This window comes from Argentina anserina, chromosome 7 (assembly GCF_933775445.1).
Source record: "Argentina anserina chromosome 7, drPotAnse1.1, whole genome shotgun sequence".
Classification (NCBI taxonomy): domain Eukaryota; kingdom Viridiplantae; phylum Streptophyta; class Magnoliopsida; order Rosales; family Rosaceae; genus Argentina; species Argentina anserina.
The window spans coordinates 9,273,345-9,293,178 of record NC_065878.1 but is presented as its reverse complement, the minus strand read 5'-3'; the positions used below and the strand labels follow the sequence as shown (position 1 = coordinate 9,293,178).

General features: G+C 37.9%; 4 protein-coding genes and 1 pseudogene across 5 annotated transcripts; 2 read left to right on the top strand and 3 right to left on the bottom strand.

Moving 5' to 3' along the window:
• Positions 1-272: 272 nt before the first annotated feature.
• LOC126801760 (putative ABC transporter C family member 15) lies at positions 273-8,511 on the top strand. The gene is made up of 11 exons (XM_050529216.1): positions 273-602; positions 1,687-4,037; positions 4,161-4,247; positions 4,505-5,155; positions 5,558-5,722; positions 6,143-6,437; positions 6,700-6,914; positions 7,015-7,320; positions 7,566-7,629; positions 7,708-7,947; positions 8,093-8,511. The coding sequence occupies exons 1-11, from the start codon at positions 563-565 to the stop codon at positions 8,218-8,220; spliced, it is 4,542 nt and encodes a 1,513-aa protein (XP_050385173.1). The 5' UTR covers positions 273-562; the 3' UTR covers positions 8,221-8,511.
• On the bottom strand, positions 8,268-10,680 carry LOC126801768 (pentatricopeptide repeat-containing protein At1g12300, mitochondrial-like; annotated as a pseudogene).
• Positions 10,681-11,837: 1,157 nt separating this feature from the next.
• LOC126801777 (protein SPA, chloroplastic) lies at positions 11,838-15,217 on the top strand. Of its 2 annotated transcripts, XM_050529239.1 has the most exons (5): positions 11,838-12,030; positions 13,193-13,289; positions 14,270-14,324; positions 14,533-14,653; positions 15,086-15,217. In XM_050529239.1, exons 1-5 carry the CDS (start codon positions 11,890-11,892, stop codon positions 15,101-15,103), a joined length of 432 nt encoding a protein of 143 aa, XP_050385196.1. In that variant the 5' UTR covers positions 11,838-11,889; the 3' UTR covers positions 15,104-15,217. The 2 variants fall into 2 exon arrangements, with proteins under 2 accessions (XP_050385196.1, XP_050385195.1); XM_050529238.1 differs by lacking the exon at positions 15,086-15,217 and having other exon boundaries at positions 14,533-14,810.
• LOC126801779 (zingipain-2) lies at positions 15,078-16,293 on the bottom strand. Its single transcript, XM_050529241.1, has 2 exons — positions 15,849-16,293; positions 15,078-15,664 (listed from the first exon to the last, which is right to left on the bottom strand). The coding sequence occupies exons 1-2, from the start codon at positions 16,291-16,293 to the stop codon at positions 15,078-15,080; spliced, it is 1,032 nt and encodes a 343-aa protein (XP_050385198.1).
• Positions 16,294-18,091: 1,798 nt separating this feature from the next.
• LOC126801771 (pentatricopeptide repeat-containing protein At1g06270) lies at positions 18,092-19,779 on the bottom strand. The gene is made up of 2 exons (XM_050529230.1): positions 19,747-19,779; positions 18,092-19,524 (listed from the first exon to the last, which is right to left on the bottom strand). The coding sequence occupies exon 2, from the start codon at positions 19,463-19,465 to the stop codon at positions 18,431-18,433; it is 1,035 nt and encodes a 344-aa protein (XP_050385187.1). The 5' UTR covers positions 19,466-19,524; positions 19,747-19,779; the 3' UTR covers positions 18,092-18,430.
• Positions 19,780-19,834: the final 55 nt, after the last annotated feature.

The window sequence follows — 19,834 nt, the reverse complement described above, 5'->3', positions numbered from 1 at the left end:
AGCCTATTTTGGAAAGAATTACTGTCTTATTAACCAGAGTTCCTATTTTTATTAATATATTTTCTCTTAATTTTGTATATAAAAGGTCTTTCTTTTTCATAGATAACTTGAGTATATAAAACCTGGTAACCTGTCCAACATAACCAGCCAAAATGACCGTCCCCAGTGCAAAAACCTCACGTGATAAACCCCCAAGCGTCCCAGCCTTTACCCTTATAAAACACACACTCACCACCAACAAAACTACACTCATTCTTGAAAGTTAATTAGTACCAAGAGGCAAGATATATATACACAACTCCTGCACACACAAGTTACATCTTCTTCTCTTGTGCTCTCCGAGTTAGAATCTTCCTGTCAGCCTCACTCTCTCTGAAACCTTCACTGTGTTCGTAGTCCATGGCGATGGTGAAGATGATGATCTCGCATAGTTGCCTTTTCCTGCTCCTCAAACTTTTTTTATAATAGTCTGGGAAGCAGGCTGATCATATTGGTAGTCTGGGAATTCTGAAGTCAACAAAACAAGGAGGGACGCTGAAGTTTGAGCTGGAGAGAAGCAGATATGATCTGGGAGGATATGTTCGATTTGCGCAGAGCAATGAGTAAGTAATTCTTCATGTCAGGTTCTAGTTTGCTAATGAATATATCACTTGACACATATACATTCATGATGAAGAGTATCTTTTGCTTTCAAAGTAGAGTAACCTCACAAAAAGTTAACAGCTTGAGTTCTGGTTCTTCTTATTGTCTTTCTTGCTGTCTTTTCCTGGTACCAAGATCTTAGGGGATACACTATACCAAGCAGTAGACTTTTCATTCATTCTTTTTCTCTAATTCTGGTTGAGTTATTTCTTTTAACAAATAAGTGAATTCATTATCTTTTTCTTTCCTAAACAAACACACACTGATAATTTTCTATAAAGGTGATTTTTTCCTGTATTTATTTGTCCAGGACCCTTCATACGCATATTAACTCTCTATCTTCAAAGATTCCCTACAACTGATGACAATAGTTAGTGGTTGAGTTTATGTTTAAGGTGGTACATAATTTGCATCATACATATAAAATCTTCATAAAAATGTAATGTTAATCATATAACATACGGCCAGGAAAGAGTACTACTAAACATTTGATAGTGACTATTGGGACTCGTTGATGAGCTTTAATTTGATGGCCCAGCTATCCCTTTGTATAATACTGAAAAGGTATCCTAGTTTCACTGAGAAAGCTAGAGAAGATTTTATTGTATGAGGAGATAAGTTATCCAAGTTGTCATGTTGAGTTAATTTGGTGACGACTGCATAGCATTCGAACAAAGTTCAAAGCAACAGCATACATATTCAACAAAACTGTCATACGCTCAAATTGAAATTTTGCTGCATCTCATGAAATGGAGAAAACAATTTCCGAGGGAAATGAAAAAGCTATTCTTTTTTTCAGAATTGCAATCATGTCGTATGCCTTAAAGGACTCACAGCTGAACTGTAACTGTAACTGTAACTGTAACTGTAACTTGTAACATGCCTACCATAGAGTGCTTGTCATAACTTACACGTATAGTTCATGTAGTTTTACAAAACTGTACTTAGCAAGAAAATAAAATTGTATAACCTTTTGCATAGTTATTATGATTTGTTACCATTATAAAGAATCATACCTCATTTATTTTGTATCATGTGTGACAGATTTCAGACTTCAATCTCGGACAGAATGGCTCCAGCAAAAATTTCCCTGCTTGTGTGAGCACATTGGCATAGTTATGCAACTTAGTTTCCTTGGCATCTTAGTACTGTATTATTTACAAAAAAGTATGAGCCAGATCTGCAAAGAAAGAACAAAACCAGACCAAGGCACAGAGAAGCATGGCATCGGCATTGGCATAAGATTCAGCACCACTTACAAGATCAGTATATCTTGTTCCCTTTTACTGATGGCAACACATTTCATATCGCTACTGCTGTTGCTAAATGGAAGTGTCACTTACTGCAACCATAAAGTTAGTGCAATTTCATCCGAGGGAATGCAAGTGGTATCATGGGCAATATCATCGATTACAGTATACCAGATTGTGAATATCAACTCCATCAAGTTTCCTTGGCTATTAAGGGCATGGTGGTTTTGCAGCTTCATCTTGGCCATCATCTCTGTGGCTGCTGATACTCATTTTCGTATCATATATCATGATCAGCTCAGGTTACAAGATTATGCTGACTTCATAAGTGTCCTTGCATCCACCTGCCTATTTGTCATTTCAGTAAGAGGGATGACAGGACTCACCATCACCATCCCAAATGGCATCACTGAACCACTTCTAAATGGAAAAAGTGATGAACAATCCAAAAGAAGACAAGAATCTCCATATGGAAAAGCTACTCTTTCCCAACTTATTACATTCTCTTGGCTCAACCCTTTGTTTGCTCTTGGAGTCAAGAAACCCCTAGACAAGGAAGAAATCCCAGATGTTGATATCAAAGACTCAGCTGAGTATCTGTCTCACTCTTTTGATGAGAGACTGCAGAATGTAAAGGACAGAGATGGAACCACAAACCCGGATATCTACAAGACAATATACTTATTTATCAGGAAGAAAGCAGCAATCAATGCATTGTTCGCTGTCATATCTGCTGTTGCATCATATGTTGGTCCATATCTCATTGATGACTTTGTAACCTTTCTGACAGAGAAGAGAACTAGAAGCTTAGGGAGTGGCTACATTCTAGCACTTGCCTTCCTAGGAGCTAAGATGGTTGAAACAATAGCACAGAGGCAGTGGATTTTTGGAGCTCGACAATTAGGGCTTCGCCTCAGAGCAGCTTTGATATCTCAGATTTTCAAAAAAGGCTTACGTCTATCAAGCTTATCCCGCCAAAGCCATACTAGTGGAGAGGTCATCAACTACATGAGTGTAGACATCCAAAGAATCACGGACCTCATCTGGTTCTTAAACATAATATGGATGATGCCTATTCAGATTTCCTTGGCAATCTACATTCTTCATACAAATCTAGGCATGGGTTCATTAGCTGCATTAGCAGCAACTTTGGCAGTACTGCTTTGCAACATACCGATGACTAATATCCAAAAGAGATATCAGACCAGGATCATGGAAGCCAAGGACAACAGGATGAAAGCTACTTCAGAAATTCTTCGAAGCATGAAGACAATCAAACTTCAGGCATGGGACAGTCAGTTCCTTCACAAGTTAGAAAGTTTGAGGAAAGTAGAGTATGATTGGCTATGGAAGTCACTACGACTGTCAGCAATTGGCGCTTTTGTCTTTTGGGGATCACCCACATTTATCTCTGTGGTCACATTCTGGGCTTGTATGCTGATGGGCATAGACCTCACAGCAGGGAGAGTCTTATCGGCGTTAGCCACCTTCAGAATGTTACAAGACCCTATTTTCAATCTACCTGACCTTCTCTCAGCTGTTGCACAGGGAAAAGTATCTGCAGACAGAGTAGCTTCATATCTCATGGAAGATGAAATTCAGCAGAATGCCATTGAGCATGTTCCAAAAGATCAGATGGAAAACTCCATTGAGATAAAAAATGGAAATTTTGGCTGGAATATTCAGTCCAGCAGCACAACTCTTAATGGAATCGACTTAAATGTGAAGAGGGGTATGAAAGTAGCAATCTGTGGTACTGTAGGATCAGGGAAGTCTAGTCTCCTGTCATGCATTCTTGGAGAGATTCAAAAGTTGTCGGGGACAGTGAAGATCAGTGGTACAAAGGCTTATGTTCCTCAGTCTCCATGGATTCTGACAGGAAATATCAGGGAGAATATTCTATTTGGTAATGCATACGACAAGGCCAAGTATGACAGAACAGTAAAAGCATGTGCATTGGAAAAAGATTTTGAGCTATTCTCCTGTGGAGATCTAACAGAAATTGGAGAAAGAGGAATTAATATGAGCGGAGGACAGAAACAAAGGATACAAATTGCTCGTGCAGTTTACCAAGATGCTGATATATATTTATTGGATGACCCTTTTAGTGCTGTTGATGCTCACACAGGCACCCAACTCTTTGAGGTTAGTCTTCTTGATTTCCTGCATGTGTCACAAACAATATTATGAGTTTTAGTTTAAAGTATCTTGTACTTGAAGCAAAATCCTTTTTATTTTGAAATTGATTATGATTTTTATACCTTCCAGGACTGCATGATGGGAATTCTCAGAGAGAAGACTACACTTTATGTCACGCACCAGGTTGAGTTTCTCCCAGCAGCAGACTTAATTCTGGTAAGGAAGTAGCAACATAAAATTTATCTGCATTTACTTGGTCATTTATGATAATAAAGAACTAAATTATGCAAGAACTAGCCAGTGGCCAGAAGAACTAGCCTATCTTCTGTTTGAAGACTACTTGTAATAATTAGGAAACTATATTTTCATTTTATATGATGTTCTTTTGGTAAGAAAGTAACTTCATGCATATATGGCAGGTTTATTTATAGGTCATGATTGCTAAGAATTTAACAAACAATGGCTTTCAACAGGTGATGCAAGATGGAAAGATTATCCAAGCTGGAAGCTTTGAAGAGCTTCTAAAACAAAATATTGGCTTTGAAGTTTTGGTCGGTGCTCATAGCAGAGCTCTAGAGTCAATCCTCACAGTTGAAAATAGCAGTAGAACTACTCAAGATCTAATATCTGACGGAGAACCCAATGCAGAGTCCACTTCAAATGCCGAACTTCAACAGACACGACAAGAATCCGAGCATAATCTCTCTCTAGAGATTACTGAAAAAGAAGGAAAATTGGTTCAAGATGAAGAGAGAGAGAAAGGAAGCATCGGAAAAGAAGTTTACTGGTCTTATTTGACAACTGTGAAAGGTGGTGTGCTAGTTCCATTCATACTTTTGGCACAGTCATCGTTCCAAGTACTGCAGGTAGCTAGTAACTATTGGATGGCATGGGCTTCTCCTCCTACAATTGAATCGGAGCCTAAAATCGGAGTAAAGTTCACATTACTTGTTTATATACTACTTGCTGTTGGTAGTTCACTTTGTGTGCTGTTGCGTTCATCGCTAGTAGCAGTAGCAGGAATTTCAACAGCACAAAAGCTCTTCACGACTATGCTACACAGTATACTCCGAGCGCCAATGTCATTCTTTGATTCAACACCAACAGGAAGAATCTTAAACCGGGTATTTTACAATTTAGAACATATGGATGATAAGCAGTTTACATTATTCATTAGAGGGTCCACTACCATCAAATTGTATGAAACTAATTATACATACTACACAGAAATTGACAGTCTTATGACAATGCCTGAAGACTATGACTGCTAATAAGTTTTAACGGTTTAGAATATTATCAGATGTCATTGTATAAGAAAATAATAGATAAAATGAGAAGAAAATAGAAGATTACTTGATGGATCAACCTCTAAAATATTTAAGCTGTGAGCCTTAAAACTTAAAAGCACCAAGAACAAAGTATACAAGTGCTGAATTAATCAAGAGTGTTTAACTATATCTGTGTGTATATGTGTGCAAGTGTGTGGGATCAAATGTATACCTCCTTAAAATTTTTTCATTTTGCAGGCATCTACTGATCAAAGTGTGTTAGATTTGGAAATGGCAAACAAAATAGGATGGTGTGCTTTCTCAATAATACAGATTTTAGGGACCATAGCAGTGATGTCGCAAGTTGCCTGGGAAGTTTTTGTGATATTTGTTCCTGTAACTGCGGTGTGCATATGGTATCAGGTAAGGAGTATTAGCTCATGTCAGCTTATAATGAGTCTGTATATGAATACTTAATTTTCAACAAAGCCAAAAACTCAGAAAACAATAACAAATTTGATTTGTTATCTCAATTTTCAAGTCTTTAGTATATCTATGAATATCGCTGATATTTTTAACCATAATATTTTACATGATATATAACCACAATATATACTCCAACAACTTAAATAATTAAATATCAGTGATTAGTATTTAGTACTGTGAAACATTAAAAAGCTTTAAGGGATGATATCATAAATACAAATTATACAATCTAGTATAAATGCTATCAGAAAATGCATGATATGAATGAAAATTGATAAACTATTTTGTGTATCATTTATCTGGGTGAATGCTCACGAATATGGCTATTGACTTAAAATATAATGATGATTACTTCAGCAATATTACATACCAACAGCAAGAGAATTGGCACGGTTATCAGGCATACAAAGAGCTCCAATCCTCCACCACTTTGCGGAATCTCTGGCAGGAGCAGCAACAATTCGTGCTTTTGATCAACAAGACCGTTTCAGTGATGCAAACCTCACTCTTATTGACAACCACTCAAGACCATGGTTTCATAACGTGTCCGCAATGGAATGGCTCTCTTTCAGATTAAATATACTCTCCAACTTTGTGTTTGCCTTCTCATTGGTTCTATTGGTCACCCTTCCTGAAGGAGTTATTAATCCAAGTAAGTATCAATAGCATTCACAAAAACTAATATACCATCATAATATTGAAGGTGGGATCGGCTAAAAAAATCATTATTTGGATGAAGAACTTCTAATTTATAGGATATTCATGGAGCCCACATGACCATAAATCTCACTCATGTACAGTGAGTGTGCACTTCATGACAAATTAGTTTTCTGGTTTTCTTAATTGGCAAATAAACTTTTCAGCCATAAGCAGAGCAGAACTGATTTTCTTTCTTTTTTTCCCCATACAAACAGGCATTGCAGGGTTGGCAGTAACATATGGAATAAACTTGAATGTTCTGCAAGCTTCAGTTATATGGAACATATGCAATGCAGAAAATAAGATGATCTCAGTTGAAAGAATTTTGCAGTACTCAGATCTAACAAGTGAAGCACCTCTTGTAATAGAAGATAGCAAACCACCAATCAATTGGCCACAAGTTGGAACAATTTGTTTCAAAAATCTACAGGTACTTAAGCAAAAAATTAAATAGTACAGAGTTCAAAAATCATTCAAAAAATTTGATATACATGTTTAAACTCATTATAATGCATTTAACTGTATTGCAGATCCGTTATGCTGAACATCTCCCATATGTCCTCAAAAAAATTAGCTGCACATTTCCAGGACAAAACAAAGTCGGAGTTGTAGGAAGGACGGGTAGTGGGAAATCAACCCTCATACAGGCCCTTTTCAGGATAGTTGAACCTAGAGAAGGAAGCATTATAATTGATGATGTAGACATTTGCAAAATTGGTCTTCATGATTTAAGATCAAGGCTTAGCATCATTCCTCAGGACCCAACTATGTTTGAAGGAACAGTGAGAGGAAACCTCGACCCACTAGAGCAATACTCTGACAGTGATGTTTGGGAGGTAATCACTCTTATTAAATAAGCACTACCTAAAATGACCTGGTCAAGAAATTTTAAATCTTTGGAACTTTGAAAAAGAAGAAATACATTCAAGTTTTTATATAGGTATCCTTGGTACAGATGATCTAACCTTGATTAAGAGGTGACTCAGTGTGAAAATTGTGCTTACATTCCTTTAACAAGCTATAAATGATAGGTGATCAACTTGCATTGTTTTCTACTGAACCTAAACTCCAAAATCTTCAGGCCCTAGATAAATGTCAGCTAGGTGATCTAGTGCGCGCAAAAGCAGAGAAGTTGGAAGCTTCAGGTTAGATTCACTAAATCGAACATTTATTGAACTGATTAATGTTTATGCACTACCTTCTTACATGTATGAGTTTGACAGTGGTCGAAAATGGAGAAAATTGGAGTGCGGGCCAAAGACAGTTAGTTTGCCTTGGAAGAGCATTGCTCAAGAAAAGCAGAATTCTGGTATTGGATGAAGCAACCGCATCAATTGATACCGCAACTGATGGGGCGATCCAGAAGATCATCAGCCAAGAATTCAAAGATCGAACTGTAGTCACAATAGCTCACAGAATCCACACAGTTATAGACAGTGATCTCGTTTTGGTCCTCAGCGATGGTAAATAAATACACACATATGTACACACACAGATGCAAGCATGCTTTCCTACATAGCAAAATCATAAACAACATGCAAAAACTAAAGTGATTTTGTGCATTAAATTTTTGAAAGAGGACTAAATAAAGTGATTTTGTGCAAACAGGAAGGATTGCGGAATACAACACGCCTGACAAGCTACTAGAGAGAGAAGACTCCTTATTTTCTAAACTCATAAAGGAGTACTCGATGAGATCCCAGAGCTTTAACAACCTAGCAAATCTACATAACTAAGAATAAGGTTCAATTAGTTTGAAGGATCTATAGGGACTCTGCATACGCTAGGTGTAGTAGCTGTTATAGTTATTGATAGATGCAGCATTGATGAGGAGACTTGATTTCTGTGTCAACATGATCAACATAAACAGTGATATTCTCGGAAATTTGAATATGTACCAGTATGTAAGGAGAACTTTACCAATAAAAGAGTTCCTTGAGTCAATCGAGCTTGCCATCATCTGAAAAGTGGTGCATAATGTGATGAATCAAAACCATATAAGTTGTAGAAAAACATTTTAATAATAATCTATATACTGTTGCATAATTGACTTGACCAACTCCCTATCATTATTTGTATGTGTATTCACATCTATCAGATTACATACAGAATGACACTGCAATTTCAGTTGATGGATCGATAATATAACAGAGTCAAAACGTAATGCTATGGATCAACAACTCATAATTCTATAACTAGCAGCTTAACAATTTAGCTAGAATTAGTCCATAGCAATGGAAATTCCAAGTTATATGAATAATAGCACAACATTTTTCAAATCCTAGCTATCTGATATAGGAAAAGGTGTGCAAATGACAAATTAATATATGGCGCATATTGTTCCTCCAAAAGGTGCAGAACTCTAACATTACCATCTCAAACTAAGAACGTTATGTTTCAAATTTATATCAACTTTATCATGAATATTTATCAACACCAAAAAACGACAGATCTACTATACCTTAGGCAATAGACAAGCTATCAATTCTATAGTACATGCATCTGCATAGAAACTGCAATCCAGCATTTCTTGAAAAAGTCCCATAGCACATGACGACTCATTAATTTTTAACAACCCTCGGATAATGATGTTATAGGTCCAACCAACTGGAGAGCAGCCTTTCTCTCCCATATCTCTGATCAACTTTACTGCTTCACTTAAGAAGCCCCTTTTTTTACATAATCCATCGATCATTATATTGTATGCCCTCAAATCAGGCTGTACCCCTTTCAATGACAAACCAAAGAAGACATCTTTTGCAGAATCCTTTTTCCCAGGATTGCACAAACCTTCAATGATAATACTGTAAGCTACAATATCTAGTTTTAACTTGTTTCTTTCCATCTCTCTAAGCAATTCTAGTGCTGTCGAAAGTTGTTGGTTGTTACAAAGGCCATCAAGTATAATATTATATGTTTGAAGATCTGGAAATTGGCCACAATCTTGCATCTCAGAGAACAACTTGTCTGCCTCTTCTGTTCTCCCTGATTTGTAAAAGCCATCAATAAGAGTGTTAAAAGTAATGGTATCATGAATGAGTTCCATACCACACATTTCCTTAAAAGTCATGTAAGCCTCATCGATCTTTTTGTGTTTACAGTATCCGTTTATCAACACGTTGCAACTATGAATGTTAACCAATGAACCCTTGCTAACCATTAGATCACAAACTTTTTTGGCCTCGTCTATCTCCCCTCGCAAACAGTAGCCATCCATAAGTGAAGTGTATGTAACCGTGTTAGGTTCAATTCCTCTTTGAATCATCATCGCAACTACACTTTTCGCCTTGACAACCATCCCCTCTTTACAAAGTGCATCAACCAAGACACTGAAGGTGAAGACATCTAAAAAGACACCTTGACTCCCTATTACATTCAACAACCTTACACCCCTTCCCCACTGGCCTAGTTGCAGGTTTGCAGACTCCGGCAATCAAAGAGGTGTAAGTAACAACATCTGGAGCAATACCTCTACCAATCATCTCCGAGAACAAATCATATGCTTTGTCCACAAGTGTATCCTTGCAGAGACTGTCAATGATGGTGTTATAGAAAACAATGTTGGGCTTGCAACCATTTTCTATCATATCCCCAAGTAACTGAATAGCCGCGCCATTGTTCCCAGTCTTGCCATATCCCTTTATTAATGTGCTGAAAGTGATCACATCATGCTGACAATGATCACCCTCCACCATTTTGCTGAAAAGCAGTGCAGCCTCAGCTACTCGATTTCGGAGAACAAAGCCGTGGATTAGAGTGGCGAAGGTGGTGACATTTGGTTGAAGACCCAACTTGAAGAACTGTCCCAAGACAGACATGGCATACCCCGTTTGATTCAAACGACAGAAGCAGTTGATCGAAATGGCGAGAGTATATACATCAGGAACAATTCCAGAGAAACCCATTTGTCTATTCAAAGAGATTATAGCAGAATAGTGTTTCAATTTGACAAGTTGAGTCAAGAGCTTATTGAACGAGATAACAGAAGGCAGGGGCCGACTCTTGAGCATTTCATCGAACACCTTCAAGGTATGATCAATATCATTCCATCTGGCTTGGAAGGTTTGGTTGGGTTTGAGGGTTGAGAGTGAAACAAGGCCATGCAAAGAGAGGTAGAGTGAAGAAGAGGTGTACCTCCTGTGCTGCTGCAGGAAGAGAAACTCCGAACTGATTTGCGCATCATTTTGAATTGATATGCGCCAAGAAACTCCTGTACAGACTACAGCTACTGAAAGCTTTTGCTCGCCAAGAAACCAACCGGCTTCTTATATTATTATTATTTTTTCTTTTTTTCTGTCTTTTTTGTTTAGAATAAAAATTTGAATCACCGAGTACCGTACCATTTAATTTAGCGGCATCAATCTCTAGTCGGAAATTATGAGTTTAACTTACATCATACTCGTTATAATATTTTAATTCTTTATTCGATAAAAAAATAATAAGAACTTAGAGCATTAAGAAACACTGTGGAACAACAGAGAGCAGCCGCCAGGTTTTCCTTGGCCGCCGCTTGGAGTATCCTACGCCAAGGACTTAGGTTCTTCCAATATTCATTGTCGTATTGTTAATTTTGGCATCGGATTTAAGCAATTGGATGGTGGTGTTTGTGAAGCTCACAACAACGTAGTGGATGTATTGTTAATTTTGGTGTTAGTGGAGAGATCTTCTGGCATCGGGTTGAAGCAATTGGATGATCAGTGTTGATCAACAGCCGTCTGATCTGCTGACCAGCACTAAATGGATGATGGTGTTTGTAGAGCTCCCCACAATATAGTTTATTTGTGGACCTTTGGTAGCTTGGACACACGCCGGTTTTGGGATCCGAATAATGAGTTGGTTGCGGGGCAGTAAGGGAGTGGTGGTAGATGTAGCAGAATAATGAGTTTGTTCTCGAACTAGTATCAGAGATTGCTGATTGCTCATGCCTGACTTAGCATAAGTTGGTTGTACGTCGATTGCTATTAGAATACAATTTCCACAATTCTAAAAAGAAAAGGCTCCAAGGAGATGTGTACAGAAAATTACACTTGATTATTATTATTATTTTTCAAATGCAGATGTCTCGGTTTATCTCTTTGCACTAAGATCAAACAACCGTAACTATACGTGCATTTCATAAAAGTCCTGACCATCTAAATACTTCAACTGCTCAAGCTATGCATACGAATTATGCAAGATATTATCTACATAAAAGAAATGCATACGAATTATACTTCAACGGCTCAAGATACTCTATTTGAAAAGAAAAAATTCAAATGAACAAACCGTCAATATATTACGGATATGTCAGAGTACGGTACACCGTCAGCATGAAAATGCAATAATATTTTTATTGTTAATCGTTATTATTAATCCATCGTGGGTCTCAGGAGAAGAGGGAGGTAGCTTGGTGGTAGATATCACTCATGGCTCTCAGAATGTCCGTCATCCCAGTAACCGCCGTTCGATCGGAAGCCACAAATTCCAACGGTGCTCTTCCCCCACGTAATCCGGACCCGTCGCCCCGACTTTCCTTCTCCAAGCCCTCTTGGGTCGTCCGCACTGAGGCAAGTTCTCTCTCTCTGGGTTTTCTCTTCTTTCAGGGTTTATGGATATTTGTGTCAAATGTAACATACGAGACTCTTCTTACGAAACTGAAACTGAAATGCAACTGAACCCCAGTTCTTGACTGTCTCCCCACATTTCCAATCCCGACATAAGTTTGTTTTAAGAGTACTAATGCTTTAGACGGTTTATGATTATCAAAGTTATTCCATTTGGTGTCAACGTTGTACTTGTACAATGTCATTGCTAAGGTTTAGGCTTCGGGATAGTCATGAATGTAGAGGGGGCCGATGAGGTAGGAAAGATGAAGGCTTTGGTCTTTGAAATGGGCATTGAGTAGGGGCTGTGATATGTATTTGAGCAAAAGTGGAGTTGAATGGTGGAGATAGTGGGGTGTCTGAGAATTGTGATTAGGATTGTGGATTCTCCTTATGGTTGTGGCCAATATTTTAAGTGTGAAGAGGCCAGAAGAGTTCAGAAGTACTGAAGGTGTGCTTGTTTGGAAGTTCGATTAACATTACTCATCTGCAGATGAGTGATTTCAATAAATAACTAACAACTCAGTGAAAAGTGACTATGAACTGAACCTAACATCTCGACTTTATTTTGGTTCTAATACTGTCCTATTTAGCAGCTACACTTTTGTAATTTCATACTGACCATATCGGATGTGATTGTAGTCATTGTATTATACTCGGTTCCTTTTGTGACAATGTTTTCTGTTGTTGGCATTTTGATCATTAGTGTTAGCATTCTTGTCATCTGTAGATAATTGCTGCAATATGATTCTGTTTATTATTACATAGTGTTACTTCGTTAAATAACTGTTTCAGCACACCTTCCTTCTTGAAACTGAACATTCTGTAAAGTGTTATTGTTCTTTGGTAGTCTAAGATATACAATGACATAAAACTTTAAACATTGGTTGCAAGTTTCCTAAGGCCTAATGTTACTATACTTTTCCTGTTCTTCAAACATATTATTCCCGCTCCTAGTATCTTACATTTCTAGTGTTTATATTGACTTTAGTTGTCTGCTATAGAGTGTACGAAATTACATTCATCGTCATTGAGTTTGGCACTTTCTATTAAAGGGGTGGAAATGTTCATTTATCGTCCTCCTTTCTACATATGACTAAATATGTATCATATTTTTCTGTCTCAGTCCAATGTTCATAGAGAAGTAAGAAAAACCCCAGATCCTCCATGTGATTTCTGCACTGGGAGTGGAAGGACTGATTGCCACTTTTGTCAGGGAAAAGGTGTGTCTTTTTCTTTCCTCATATTTAGAGAATGCATTTTGAATTTTAACCTCTCATTTTTCTCTGCTTGGATTCACTTTCACTTGAAATAAGAACTAGCTGGTCTTCTCATTTATTGTTTGTGTGGGCGCCTCAATTGAAGACCCCAAGAACTAATATTGTATCAGAATGACTGTTGAAAGTGCCTCTATCATTTGACCTTTCCTCTAGCTAGAGTTCTTACAAATTCCAAAAGTTTCCAACCGTGAATTCTGTACACGCAGCTTACATTAAGAATCCAAAGTTGTTCTGGACTGTTTATACTTAAAATCGAGGAGTTGTTTATAGTTTTTACTTGCATGAACTATCAATCATTTACAGAATCTGAACAATTTTTATCATATCAATAGGATTCTTTCTACTTAAAATCAAGGAGTTGTTTGTAGTTTATCCCCATGAATGCTACATTATCCCTAGAAGCACTAGGATTCGTTCACTTTCATGAATATAACCATCATTTACAGAATCTGAACAATTATAATTATATCACGCTACTTTATAAGATTATATCTGTTCTTTGAGAACTACCTAACTTCATTGGAACTTGAGTTCAGGTGGAAATTCTTGTCAAATGAATTTCTTAATCTACACTCAGGTCAGGCAGGGTTCGTTTTAGCAAACAAAACAGAAAAATAAAAGCCTCTTCTTTGCAAATAGACTGCTTGTTAACACCATTTTTCTCCTACTTACCCTTCAACTGAGTCTAGCTTAGGGGTACTTATTTCGGAGCAGTCCTGATTCTGAAAAATATGATTCCACAAATCGCTGATGTCTTGTGAGTCCATTGCTCCACCCACTTCTCTCATCTTCATCTCTTTTCTGCTATATCATTCCCATTTGTTTTGAATTCTTAGTTCATTACAAATCTTTTTTCTTACTATCATATTTTCAATTCTTTTCAGTCTCGAGTCTCTAAGAGTTTGTTATCTTTTATATGATAGGGAGGACAAACTCTGTTGACATGGAAATGCTACCCAAAGGAAAATGGCCAAGATGGTGAGCTGTCAAGACGTTTGAACTCTACACAATATATTTATGACTATAATCAAATAGTAATTTTTATTTCAGATCTGGTTGGTCTTTTGTAATGAAAATTTGTGGAAAACATGTCTAGTGGCGTCTGTGCAATCCATTTATATGTGTCTCTTATCTATGCTACCTAGCTCTGGATGCTCTCACATTTTGGTTTCAATCACACATGCAGGTGCAAGACTTGTGGTGGAAGTGGTCTCAGTTACTGCTCCCGCTGTCTTGGAACTGGAGAGTACAGGTATATAATGGGCTTTCATTTCATGAAGAAGGATTCAGCAAATACAAGAGACAATGTGAGTGTGGTTCAAAGTAATAAAAAACGACGTACTGTTAAGGATTTATATGAATAACAACTTAGGAAGTTATCAAATTTTGTAAATGTTGTATTAACACCTGCGAATATGTTGTAGACCTTACATTTTTCTAGTTTATCTCTTTCAAGCTCCCCTATATCATGGTTTCTGCATATGTAGAGTTGGGAAAAGGATCTGGGTTACTATAATGTCATCCTTTTGAATTACCTCGAGTTTGGTTTGTCAAGTTGATTGTTACGACTCTGGCGGCAAGTTCTTAATACCTTTATAGAAATTTCTTCTACCTAGATTCTAGTTGTCTCACTTGCTTAGCATGACTGGATCATACGTGTTATTAAAGTTATTGTTTCAGTTCTTACATAACATTGGTCTTACACAAAAACCAATTTTACATTTCTCTCGACTAAACAGGGTAGCTTGACATCATAGCAATCCCGCAAGCACCTTCCTTATCAGTAGAATCACGTGTCATTCTGATATAACCAGATTCACCCCAGTTACGACCCCAAGAGTTTTTCACAATCCAGAACTTGCTACCATTTTCTTCTCCATATCCGACTGCAGTGACTCCATGGTTGAGGCTCTTACCACATAGCACGCCAGAGAAAACACCAGATGAGTAGAGTTGCATAGCAAAACCAGCAGCATCAATTGCAACAGAAACAGGTTGATGAGCAACTGCAGCTTGTAGGCTTTTCTCATCATTATCAGGCACTGTTTCGTAGCCACATATTTTCACAGTAATGTTTTTCTGCTTAGCTTTGTTGCAGGTGCCATCTGATCCTGTGTAGGGATAGTCTCTTCGGGTAGTGATTCCGTACTTCTTTATGTAATCAAATGCATTGTCCATGAATCCACCTCTGCAACCTTTGTTCCCAGTGTTTATGTCGCAGTCCACAAGCTGTTGTTCAGAGAGTGACACCAGTTTTCCAGTTTTGATCTTGTGAAGGCCTTCCACAGCTGCAACTGCCGAGAATGCCCAACAGCTACCTGTACATATAGCATGCAACGTTTTATATATCCACAGTCGCTTTTTGGTAATACAGTTATACTCAGTTTAAGATGAAAGGTGATACCATGCAAACATCTACATAGCTAAGGCAGGAGGCACAAATCAAAAAATAGCAGTTAGCACTTAGCAGACAGTACACTAGACAAAAACTCGGGTTTATACCGCATCGGCCTTGATCCCTGACCGGAGTTACGCTGCCATTCTTTCTCCAATCCACTGTAGTCGGCAGGTCCCCCTTCCCTTCATACCTGAACTTTGTCTTTGGATTTTTTGCAGCTTGAAAACCCAAGTGGGTGGCTGTGAACTCTTGGTTTGTCATGTCTGCAAATATGTTGTCAGTAAGTTTGTAAGACAGGTTTTGAGAGTTTATGAAATCAACAAGCTCAACATTGGACCGGTAAATTCCAAAACGATATTCCCACTCGTCTCTATTCTTGTATCTTCGGTCATATTTTGCCAGCCACCTTTGGTACCTCTCCCTCATGGATTTCTGCTCGTAACCCATCGGCTTCTGCTTTTCTGTAGAAGCCAGAGATGGTGAAATACACAGCGTGCAAACAAGTAACAACATAAAGCAAGCAGACCTTAACATTGTAGATGTTTCCATTGTTCACTTTGGAATGTAGGTGAAATGGGATCTTTTCCTAACATGCTGGTTTGTAAACTCAGGTCTTAAATAGATTTCGAGTTTATATTCTCTAGGTAACATTTCTATGTTCATGTTTTTGGTGCTTGTGAATTTGTTACGGCAAGCTTTCTCAGATCGTCTTTTTAATGATCACTCAACTTCACTTCTGAATGTTTAGTTTTTTTTGGCTGACGAACCAACTCAGCTACTCCAACCAGTTGCAGATAGAATTGAGTTGAGTAGCCCCAAGCTATCAGCACATCTGACTGATCCGAGCCAAGCCAATATTCGTGCAAAATTTGCAACCGATGTAACCCATGACGTAATTCCTGGTATGACGTTCAATTAACAGCTTCTCGGGATATTTGAATGAGTATACAAAAATCATGTACACAAGAAGACAAACTTCATATATGAACTACGAATTCACATTATAATGATTCACGAGTCTAACAAAATATATTTTACTGATCTTAGCCATTTCATTTCTTGTTTTTGAACCTTCACAAGACCCGTTTACTCTCTTATACACCCAAGAAGACAACAGAGTTATACTTCAATGAATTTTTAAACTGACATTCCGAATACGATCAATCAACCTCAAAACTTGGCTGAGAGCTCCTATTGTGTCATTGTAGAGGGAGTGCAAACTGTGTCTGAAAATCTTTGAAATTGCACCTCTTTTCAACGGTGAAATCCATATCACAACTTTCTTAGTTCAGCAGTTTGTTTAAAGTAACTTCAACTGTCAGAGGAATCTATGGGTTGTTCTCGCCACTTCCAATATCATTGTCCTTTGTAAAACAAAAGCAATGTGGAGATGCAATCATTTCGCTTCTTTAACAAATCGTATATCTGCTTGAAACCAGAAAGAAAAAACAGGAACAGAATGAGCTATAGGGAATACAACCCGTAACATCGCATGTGTTCACATGCCCAGGCATTTCAACAATAGATATTTGAAGAAAGGTGGTCATCATAACCTCAGGCATGCATAGCATTGTGAAGATTGTTTTTTCTTTGTCCTTTTTAATGTTACAAGATGAACCAAACACCAAATGTTTTTGGCATTCAAAATCAAAATAACATTCTGAAAAAAAAACCCATCAAATTAATCATAACAGATAGTGGACAGTTTTGTTCTCCTCATAGTAAGGACTGCCAATGCTCGCTAAATTTGAGCATTTCTAGCACAAGAATGGATGAAAGCTATTTTGACTTGGTCCTTTATCAAAGGTTAATCCAAAAATATTTCCTAAATGTAACAAACAGTAACATTGAACTTTAGTTTTCTGCAGTTTTAAATCGGTGAAAGTAATTTTTTTCATCAAAAGTTCATTTAGAAGCTCAATTTGTTAAATCTTCAGCATCCACAGTGTGTCAGACATAACAACTTTATCACATCTCTAGTCCAGATAATGCCAATCTCACTACAATTACTGCCAAACTTACTACTGTTTGTGTTAACCCATTCTACAAATCCAGCTCTAAACACTCACTTGATTGCAAGTAGTAGATGCAAAGTAAAGTTACTGATATAAAGAAAAACTCGGAACATAAAACGCAAATAAAAATTAAAATAGAATTCAAAAGGCACAAATGAATACTGCCTACATGATTTCACAGCAATTTAAAAGTTTTAACTATGATGACAATTTCACAAACGGGATGGCAACCAAAATTAAGTCATTAGTCAATTTTGTACAAAAGAAGAAGAGAACTACTACCATTCAAAACATCTCAGCAAACTGTTATACTACCAAAGTACCAATCATAACTTCAGTTAGACCAAAAAGATACAGATGGACGTTCAGATTACACAATCGTTGTTCACAGAAGTTTGAACATGGTGAAACTTTTAGAGACACTTTTCATTACATTGCGATAGTTTACACCAGCTCATCAGGTATGCATATCAACTAATTTTTTCATCATATCATTATTCAGCCAACACATACAAAATTAAAGTCCATGAACTTAACCATATATCGATCACCAGAATTTTGAGAAGCTGAGCAGCAACATGAAGGAACATTGACCTCAAAGTGCAACACATCCTGATGACAATCAGCTCCCTTATGTGCAAAGAATGGACTCAAGGAAAACACAGAAGTAGCTAGGACCTCAATTCTGCAAATCTTTGTCTCACAGCATTAGCTAACTTCCACTCACCAGCACCAGCCAATCTTTCTACCACCTTGTGCCTGGTCCTGATGTATGGTATGAACCCTTTCTCTGTCATCCCCATGACCATTTTCCCTGCTAAAATATTCTCACCAGAATCCAAGCAGCCTTTAACCACCAAATCATAGCTCTCAAACCCGACAGGGTAATCCTTCCCCTCTAAGAACTCAATCAACTCAACCGCTCTCCATATCTCTCTGTTTGCTCGTAATGCTGATGCTACTTTCACGATAGTCCCTTGCCTCGGTGTCAACCCAACTTTCTCCACCATTTTCTTTATCATATCCAATGCCTCAGAAGTTTTTCTAACCGTGCACATCGCACCAACTACCGTGTCAAAACTCTCCAAATCAGGAACACATCCAGCCTTACTCATGCCCTTCAATAATTTAACAGCCTCATTCAATTGATCAACAGCACACAAAGATGATATAAGGTAGTTACACGTACTACAGTCCGGGTTATATCCAATTGACTGCATCTCAAATAGCATGTCAGAGACAGACTGAGACTCCACCTTCCTGCATTCCAGCCAAGCAGACGAGAGGAGAAGCCGGGTTTGAGCAACAGGGACACAACCGGAGCGAAGGGTCCGCTGTAGAATGGCAAGACCAAGAGGAAGAGGATTGGAGCTTTGGAGAGTAAAAGACAGGAGGTATGCATAAGCAGCCTGCGCACAGGAGCGGGGCCTTATGGGGATAAAAGACTGTAAAATCTCATCAACTACTTGCATTCTAAGGCGGTAGGGCAAAGTCGATAGAAATGCAAAAGGATTTGGGTTAAGGCAAGCTTGTTCAAACGAAATGAGATAATCAGGAATGTTCCGGTATGCTTTGGTTTCAACTGCATTCTTAACATGTTCAAGCAGTGCATGGGATGGCGATATCGAGTTAATAAAGCGATACTTATGGAGACAACAGTGTAAAGGAACAAGAGTTCTGCAAAGCTTTGTCAGTACAATTGCCATGTTCTGCTCAAGACATCAAATACTCACACAACAGTTGCAGCAACCCTAACAGAATTAACCTGCCATAAACACCAATACAATAACCTCCACATAAGATTGGTAGATAACAGAAGACATAGCTCAAAACTAGATATGTTCAAGAGAAAACATGCTTAATGTGTTTGATGACAACTACAGCAAACTTTGAAGCAAACAACACAACCACCAATGATGACAATTCCAACACTGGAATTGGCAACAACCCAGTTTTACATTCAAGTAGAATAGTCGTATCAACGAACCTGCAAACTTTTTCTGGGAGCATCAGAGTTTCTCAGAGATTCTGAAATTGGGGATGGATGGTGGGTTTTGCTGTTTTATAAAGAAGAG

Coding starts and splice junctions, on each gene's coding strand:
- LOC126801771 (XM_050529230.1), bottom strand. CDS start 19,465: ATGGCAATTGTACTGACAAAGCTTTGCAGAACTCTTGTTCCTTTACAC.
- LOC126801777 (XM_050529238.1), top strand. CDS start 11,890: ATGGCTCTCAGAATGTCCGTCATCCCAGTAACCGCCGTTCGATCGGAA. Junction 12,031..13,192: donor CTTGGGTCGTCCGCACTGAG/GCAAGTTCTCTC, acceptor TTTCTGTCTCAG/TCCAATGTTCATAGAGAAGT. Junction 13,290..14,269: donor CCACTTTTGTCAGGGAAAAG/GTGTGTCTTTTT, acceptor TTTATATGATAG/GGAGGACAAACTCTGTTGAC.
- LOC126801779 (XM_050529241.1), bottom strand. CDS start 16,293: ATGGAAACATCTACAATGTTAAGGTCTGCTTGCTTTATGTTGTTACTT. Junction 15,665..15,848: donor CAGGGATCAAGGCCGATGCG/GTATAAACCCGA, acceptor CTATATGTACAG/GTAGCTGTTGGGCATTCTCG.
- LOC126801760 (XM_050529216.1), top strand. CDS start 563: ATGATCTGGGAGGATATGTTCGATTTGCGCAGAGCAATGA. Junction 5,156..5,557: donor CAGGAAGAATCTTAAACCGG/GTATTTTACAAT, acceptor TTCATTTTGCAG/GCATCTACTGATCAAAGTGT. Junction 7,630..7,707: donor AGAGAAGTTGGAAGCTTCAG/GTTAGATTCACT, acceptor TGAGTTTGACAG/TGGTCGAAAATGGAGAAAAT.